Genomic DNA, 8,328 nt, shown 5'->3' with positions numbered 1-8,328 from the left:
ATTGTCATGCATATAAAGAGTTTATCAATTAAACTTAACATTAATACATGAAAGTTAATGCATAGAGTTTTTCAATAATTAATGCTGTGGTATGATTTGGCGACGACACATCATATGTCAAATGGCAAAATTGTTGGCACATGGCAAAACATCATGTCTTGCCATGAGTTTTAATATATATATATTGATTGATATTGATATTGATTACTATAATAAGTAAATGAATATACAAGTATAAACTTGTGGCATAGTCCCTAGAAAATCATGAAATAAGAGCTTGTAATTACACCTCTTAGCAAGACTGCAAGAATAATAACTTCAGATCCCCTAAATTTCATCATTATTATTCAAAGATGATGACTTCTAGTTTCCTGCATTTTCTGGAGAAACAACTGAAGTATATCTATTTGCAACCCTTAACACTTCTACCATTCATTCTGTTCCTGTTATTCCTATACAAATGGCTTCATTTAACAACTGTTTCTAGGAAAAACCTGCCACCTTCTCCGCCAAAGCTACCAATTCTAGGCAATATACATCAGCTTGGTACACAACCTCACCGTTCTCTCCGATCTATGTCTGAAAAATATGGAGGCATCATGATGATTCAACTCGGAAGTATGCCAACAATCGTCGTCTCCTCTGCAAGAGCAGCCAGAGAGATCATGGTCACCCATGATATCGCTTTTGCTAACAGACCGATGTCTAAGAAAGGAGAGCGCCTTCTGTACAATTACAAGGATCTTGTGGGAGCACCTTATGGCGATTACTGGAGACATCTGAAGAGTATATGTGTGGTTCACCTATTAAGCAACAAAAGGGTTCGGTCTTTTAGCAGTGTCAGAGAAGAAGAAACAGGACTTCTGATGGAAAAGATCAGACAAGCAGAGTCATTAACTGTGAATTTGAGTGAGATGTTTGTAGAGTTCGCGAATGATTTGATATGCAGAGTTGCATTTGGAAGGAAGTACATTGGGACAGAAGACGGTATCAACTTTAAGAAGGTCATGAAAGAGTTTAACAGGTTGCTAGCTGAATTCAATGTTGGGGATTATATTCCTTGGCTTGCTTGGATTGATAAACTAAATGGATGGGATGCAAAAGTCGATAAGATTGCCAAAGAGTTTGATCAATTCCTCGAAAAGGTGGTTAAAGAGCACCAAGATCATTTAGATGATTGCACAAAAAATGAAGAGGGTAACACTGATGAAAAAGTAAAGGATTTTGTGGATGTTCTGCTTGATGTTCAGAAGGATCAAACAGCTCAATTTTCTATAGACCGAGACAGTATAAAAGCTCTCATTTTGGTAAGTGCTTTTTTAAATTAATTTGCACAATACTAAGTTGCTAATATTCATTTTCATTTCACAAAACTTCATTAGCATTTTTCTGTAACATCTATATTGACTATATAAAACAGAACAGTAGAAATTATACACTAATTGTAAAGAGAGTAGATCTACAAATATAGGTTAATTTAGAGTATAGATTGAAATATGAATACATGATTGTCTTTAGTACCCTTACATTACTACCTTAACAACGATGTGATGTAAATGTGTAACACAGGATATGTTTATTGCTGGAACTGATACAACTTCCACCTTATTAGAATGGGCAATGACAGAACTATTGAGGCATCCTAAAGTTATGAAAAAACTGCAAGAAGAGGTGAAAGAAATTTCCTTAGATCGCGTAGATGTAAAAGAAGATGACTTAGAGCATATGAAGTACCTGGAAGCAGTAGTCAAGGAGACATTAAGGCTACATCTTTCAGCACCTTTGTTAATACCTCGACAATCAACCCAAGACATCGAAATATGTGGCTATAACATTCCTGCAAGAACAGGAGTTATAATAAACGGTTGGGCAATCCACAGAGATCCTGCTTCTTGGGATGAACCCGAAAAGTTCAATCCAGAAAGGTTCTTGAATTCATCAACAGACTTCAGAGGACATGACCTGCAGTTCATTCCATTCGGAGCTGGTAGAAGGATGTGCCCGGGAATATCATTTGCTATGGCAAGTACTCAGCTATTGTTAGCAAATCTAATGCTTACGTTCGACTGGAAGTTGCCTGGTGATGCAGAAGGTGAGAGCTTGGACATGAGTGAGAGCTTTGGGATCACTATGTGCAGGAATACTCCGCTTTTTGCTGTAGCAAAAGCTTGTACACCAGCTGCAGGAAACTGAAGGCTCTGAGTTTTTGACAGCAAATAGAAAAAAAAACATGAATTAATGCAAAATAGACATCAATCAATTACTATGTGTTTAATCCAAAGTTTAAATCCCAAAAGAGTGGAGATGACTGCATGAATGAATTCATATCCTATGTTTGTCAACAAATAATGTTCATTTTCATCATTGTAATATGCTCTTGCCAACTCATATTCGTTAAATTATACGACGAAGTAACTTTCTATCTAATTAAGTTATGTTTAGCCTAATAATAAGCTAAGCTAAGGCATTGTTCTTTTCGAATTTATATCCAACAAAAATCATTTTTTTGAGTAATAATCAGTCTAAATCATCATCAAATAACAATTTTAATATGTAAGTAGTAAGAATTTACAGGGTACTTAATCTTAAGAATAAGTTTTAATCAATAAATTCAATTTCAGTCCATAGATTGAGTCTTAGTTTATAAAAACTAATAAACTAATTATAAGTCAAAATAAATCTAATTCACTAGAAATCAAGCAATTAGGACTTAGCTTGTAAATGTTTGAATGGACCTTTAGGACAACTTATAATGCAGATTTATTTCCTTCTTTACGTGAGGCAGAGTTAGTAGTTTCTTACAAGTTAATCTTAAGTATAACTTTATACTCAATAAGTACTACATATGTAAGCAAGAGATGAAAAAAATGACCAAATGGGTTGTAAGTAGAGTTTTTTCTCATGTATATTACAATTAACATTATTTTGATGATACGGTACATGGACAATTGTTTAGTTGAACCATGAATGCATATGATACGAATTGCACGAGGCAGTCGAATGCATCGATGCATGGTATTAGCTATAAAAGGGGACTCCCGTCTCCTTCTTTTATCATCCATCAACAAACCAAATTAAAATTAAACAAACAAACACATACATTACACAAATTTACCTATACATATGGCAGTAGAGATGAAAATGATTGGTTTTCTAATGCTTATAATGAGCGTTGTACTAATGGGAGGCAGTGTTGCAGTTGCGGCTGAAATCGACGACGAGCAGCCACTTATTTCAAACATCATGTTAGCCCAAGCACCAGCACCAAGTTGCCGACCGATGGGGCGAAATTGTTTCTTTCCTAATCAGTGTTGCCCGGGCAGTGTTTGCGACATGCTCCGAAACCAATGTGTGACATGCCCGGGTGTTGGTGAGCGTTGCAGTGCTACTTTACGTTGTTGCCCTGGATCATTCTGCTTTCCTCCTATCACGGGTAGATGCTGGCAATTTGATTCATAAATGAAACTTAAGGAAGCCGTAATAATACTGCATTGCATAATTTTATCACTCCGTATTTAAAAATAAGTAATGCCCATTGTTAACGTAATTAAGCTAGCCACTATGATGGTGTAAAATAAAGCTCGACATCAAAGATGAGCATATATCGTATTGTGTTGTGTTATGTTGTTATTGGAGTTGCAATGCATAATATTTCGAAATAATAAAACATTGTTACGTTAAAGGAATTATTATGGAGCACCTTTTTTTTTTTTTTTTTTTTTTTTTTTTTGGGTAGTATGCTTTTTGCTACTTCTCTTGTTTTGTTAAAGGCATGCTTATAATACTATAATTCCCCTCGCATATTGACAAAAGCGAATATAACACATAGTTTTAAGAGAATTATATAGGATGCTGAAAATAGTACTTCGTATGATAGTATGGTTAATAAGTTAATAACCGAGAGAATTATAAAGTATGCTTATAATATTTCTTCGCATACATTTTTTTTTTTCTCAAGTATTTCATAGGTTTCACAAGGAGTCCAGGATTAGTGTGACAAGGTTCTGCCCAAATATATTATCAAGATTCAAGATGATGATAAAACGCACTTCATAATTTCATTTAGGTTTGTGCATAAATACAATCACACAAAATATGTTTAAAGATTGGAGCTAACAAGACAAAATAAAATTGTGAAGTTTCCAGTAATCATGTGTTGTTCTTTTGCACCACATACTTACATATTACCTCGTATTACATAAATGTCACTTGATAAACTCCTATGTTTATCTTGGTTATAACTTTTATTTGCTTAGACCCGACGAAACTATGATTAAAACCACCGTACATCACCAACCACTTGTAATACAAATGACAAATTTTTTTTTTTTAAAAAAAAAAAAATCATTCTCGTCTTCCTGCTAAAATTGATTGGTACTTTGGTAGATATATATACATATATTGATTATATTCCATTTTACTCCATAAGTAATGTTGGATGGAACGATTCTGCTATCGAGTTAGATATCAAATAAGTTATATCTCACTTGAAGTGTCTTCTACCATGAAATAATTTAAACTTGAGTAAAATCTTACTCATTTTTCTTGTTTAAAAAGTAAGTGTACATTTTTAGACCTAGCTTCGAGTTAGTGTGCGTTATTTATCAAGTTATTTCTTAGTTCGAGTTAGTTTAGAATGTTAAATTATACTAGTAATCCAATTAATTTCTAGTGGATTAATAATATATTGTGTTTATTTTTAGTATCTAGAACTAGAAAGGTACAAAGACAAGAGTGATGAGAATTGATTCTGAAATCACCTGAAACTAGAAGATGAGCTCTAATCACCTGAGCTATATCTTACTCTCGAGTATTATAATATGTAAACCAATGCATTTTTGATTCAAGTGAATCTTATAACATACAATTCGCGTGTAATATAATATAATTGTAAATTGAACATATGCATAGACTTATAATTATTACAAATTTTGCACTTATTTATCTTGATTTTATATTTTTCGGTTATGAGAATTTATTTACCATAAAATAATTTTATTTGATACAGTAACTTTTTTCAAAAAATATATGGAAGTAATTAGGTGAACAAAACAAAGCAAAAATCTCTCTTTTATTTATTTATTTATTTATTTATTTATTTTTGGTTTTGCACGTGTATATGGGGTTTGTAAGTTTGTTTCATAGGATTCCACAAATCCACAATGTATATCACTGCAAATGAATTTGGAATCTGGATTCTGTTATCACCTCGCAAACAATATTACCAAAAAAATCATCATCATCATTTTCCGTACAATTATGATCAGAATCATGTTGCATTACCGAGAATACAAGTGGCAGTTCCTAAAAAATGATGCATAATATAATACAAAGGCGGTAGAAAGTGGCAATATATGTAACATATTCCATTACGTAGTAATATACAAAGTGGCAATCTATGTAACATAATACATTACGTATTATACACTACAATCTTATAAAGCTAAGGATAAATATATTTGAACACACTAATATTATTAAACGTAAAATACATTATTATACACAAGCATATACGATTATACAGAGTATATATATATATATATATATATATATATATATATATATATATATATATATATATATATATATATAAAAGAGGTATAAGTTGTATAGCTCTTCGAAAAAATGAAAGATCAAACCAGCAGTACTAAGAGTATGACTTCTTCTTATTCCCTCGAAACTTTTAAAGACAGTAATATTATTACAAAAACGTCGTCCCTTGAAAACTTAAGGGGTCATCCTCATGATCATCATCAATCATTATTACTTGATGATATTGACCGATATCTTCCCCCACCACAACCCGAACCCGAACCCAAACCCAAACCCGAAACTGTATTACCAACACCCGAACATACACTCATCCATAAGATAGAATATGACTTTTTTCAAGAGGAGTGTGGTCCCACACTCATTCATACACTTCCTCATGAGGTTAGTCTGCATGCATGCTTAGCTAGGATCGTATGAAGATCGAGTACTAAATATTACGTACGTATAAACAGAAATTATATGTCTAATACCAATAATGATAATAATTGTAGTCTTTATAAATATTGATTAAATAACCTTTTTTTCTTTTTTTTATTGAAACAGAAATAACCCTTTTTTCTAGATTGGTATAAATTCAATACTGCATAATAATATTAATTAGGCGTCGATTAAGAAAGTACTTTCATCTGAAGGACAATTGGTAGTTTTCTAGACTTATTACCTCATTGTCCTCGTAGGCTCATACTATACTACATGAAAATTAACTAATACCTCAGCTCAAATTTTGTTAAAAAAGTTCTTAATACTATATTTTAAAAAGTATACTATGTATCAATATTTTTTTTTTTTTTAATTATCAGTATACTCTTTAATAATTGCAAGAATTGATGTTGTTCACGTCACAAACAAATCCTACAGATTGCCGCCAGCATACCAGTTATGTCTAGTTTCAAGTTTTGTCCTTCCTCAAACAAAAAAGTTTCAAGTTTTGTCCCAATTTTTAAAATATGGCGTAACATGATTTTATTTTTATTGACGAGCTTGATAGCTAATTACATTTTTCAATGTACTAATGACAATCCTAATTCAAAACCTCTATTAAGAGCACGTACAAGGAAATTGATTTTGGCCCACCCCTATGTGAAAAGAGCATATAAAATGTGCTCTCAAATATAAGTGTGCCAAAATCAATTAAGGGTGTGCCAAAATCATTTCTCAGAGCACAAGGGTATTGTCAAGATAATCACATGTTTCGTCCTTTCATGAAATACCGGATTTTTAGCAATGTACAAGGCTGACTGGCTATCACAAAATAATTTCATACCCTGCGGGTGTTGTACACCCAAAGCTCTAAGTAGTTGTTTCAACCACTTTAATTCACATGTTGCAGCCGCCATTGACCTGTATTCCGCATCTGCAGATGATGTAGCAACTGTGGGTTGTTTCTTGGTTCTCCAAGATATTGGGGAAAAACCAAGCAACACAAACCAACCTGTCAAAGACCTCCTAGACAAAGGGCAACTAGCCCAATCAGAGTCACACCAACCCTCAAGTTGCAATTCACTATCCGAGCGAAGAAGTATTCCTTGCCCTGGACGTTTCTTCAAATAACGCACCACTCTAAGTGCGGCCTCCCAATGTGCTTCCTTTGGGTTCTGCATAAACTGAGATAAGATATGAACAGAATATGCTATATCCGTCCTAGTCACACATAAATAAATTAGACGGCCAACAAGTCGTCTATATTTCTCCACATCCTCTAATACTTTGCCTTCCGCAAGAGCTAGTTTGTGATTTTGTTCCATCGGGAAATCTGCAGGCTTAGCTCCCAACAAACCAGTTTCAGAAATAATATCTAATGAATATTTTCGTTGACAAATATAAATTCCCTGTTTACTTCTCGCAACCTCAATTCCTAAGAAGTATTTCAATGCTCCCAAGTCCTTCATCTTAAAACAATCTCCTAAGTATGCCTTAAATTTTGATAAGGCTTCTTTATTGTTCCCTGCAACAATCAAGTCATCAACATATATCAACACATTCAACTGCAATTTTTCTTTGGTGAATGTGAACAAAGAATAATCTGAGTAGGATTGCTTAAATCCATATTTCTTCAATGCTGCAGTTAATTTTGCAAACCAACATCTGGGAGCCTGTTTCAGACCATACAATGATTTTTTCACCCTGCACACATAATCAGAATTATTTTTATTGAAACCTGGAGGAATTTTCATGTAAATTTCCTCCTCCAAGTCTCCATGTAAAAAGGCATTGTGTACATCCATCTGATGTACTTCCCAATTTTTCACTGCTGCTACTGCTAGAAAAGTTCTTACAGTAGTCATCTTTGCAACTGGTGCAAAAGTCTCATTGTAATCAAGCCCTTCAACTTCTTGATTTCCCAATATCACTAGCCGTGCTTTCAATCTCAACAAGTTCCCGTGCTCATCACGTTTCTCCGTATACACCCACTTACTTCCCAAGGCTTTCTTCCCTGGTGGAAGTTTCTGAAGAACCCAAGTCCCTTGCTCTTCTAGAGCTCTAATCTCTGCAGCCATTGCATCTCGCCAACCTGCATGTTTCATTGCCTCTTTGAAAGATCTAGGCTCATTCCCTGTTGTTATAGCTGCAATATACTTTTTATGTTTCTCAGAAAAACGTGAGCAATCAACAAAATGTGTGAGAGGAAAAGGAGTACCTGAGGAAGATGATATAGGTGTCGGTGTACTTGATGATGGATTGTATTTTCGTATTGTGTGAGTAACAAAATCTCGATATTTGCTGTTTGAAAACTTCGTCCGATGACCTTTCCCCAAGACCTCGACATTCCCCTCT

General features: G+C 33.9%; 1 protein-coding gene across 1 annotated transcript; it reads left to right on the top strand.

The window, feature by feature from the left end:
- Window positions 1-353: 353 nt before the first annotated feature.
- LOC145618574 (cytochrome P450 736A117-like) lies at window positions 354-2,298 on the top strand. The gene is made up of 2 exons (XM_081673347.1): window positions 354-1,307; window positions 1,570-2,298. The coding sequence occupies exons 1-2, from the start codon at window positions 354-356 to the stop codon at window positions 2,191-2,193; spliced, it is 1,578 nt and encodes a 525-aa protein (XP_081529473.1). The 3' UTR covers window positions 2,194-2,298.
- Window positions 2,299-8,328: the final 6,030 nt, after the last annotated feature.

Source organism: Chenopodium album, chromosome 26 (assembly GCF_948465745.1).
Source record: "Chenopodium album chromosome 26, dcCheAlbu1.1, whole genome shotgun sequence".
In the NCBI taxonomy this organism is placed as follows: domain Eukaryota; kingdom Viridiplantae; phylum Streptophyta; class Magnoliopsida; order Caryophyllales; family Amaranthaceae; genus Chenopodium; species Chenopodium album.
The sequence above is the reverse complement of the archived record's forward strand: the minus strand, read 5'-3'. Positions and strand labels throughout refer to the sequence as shown.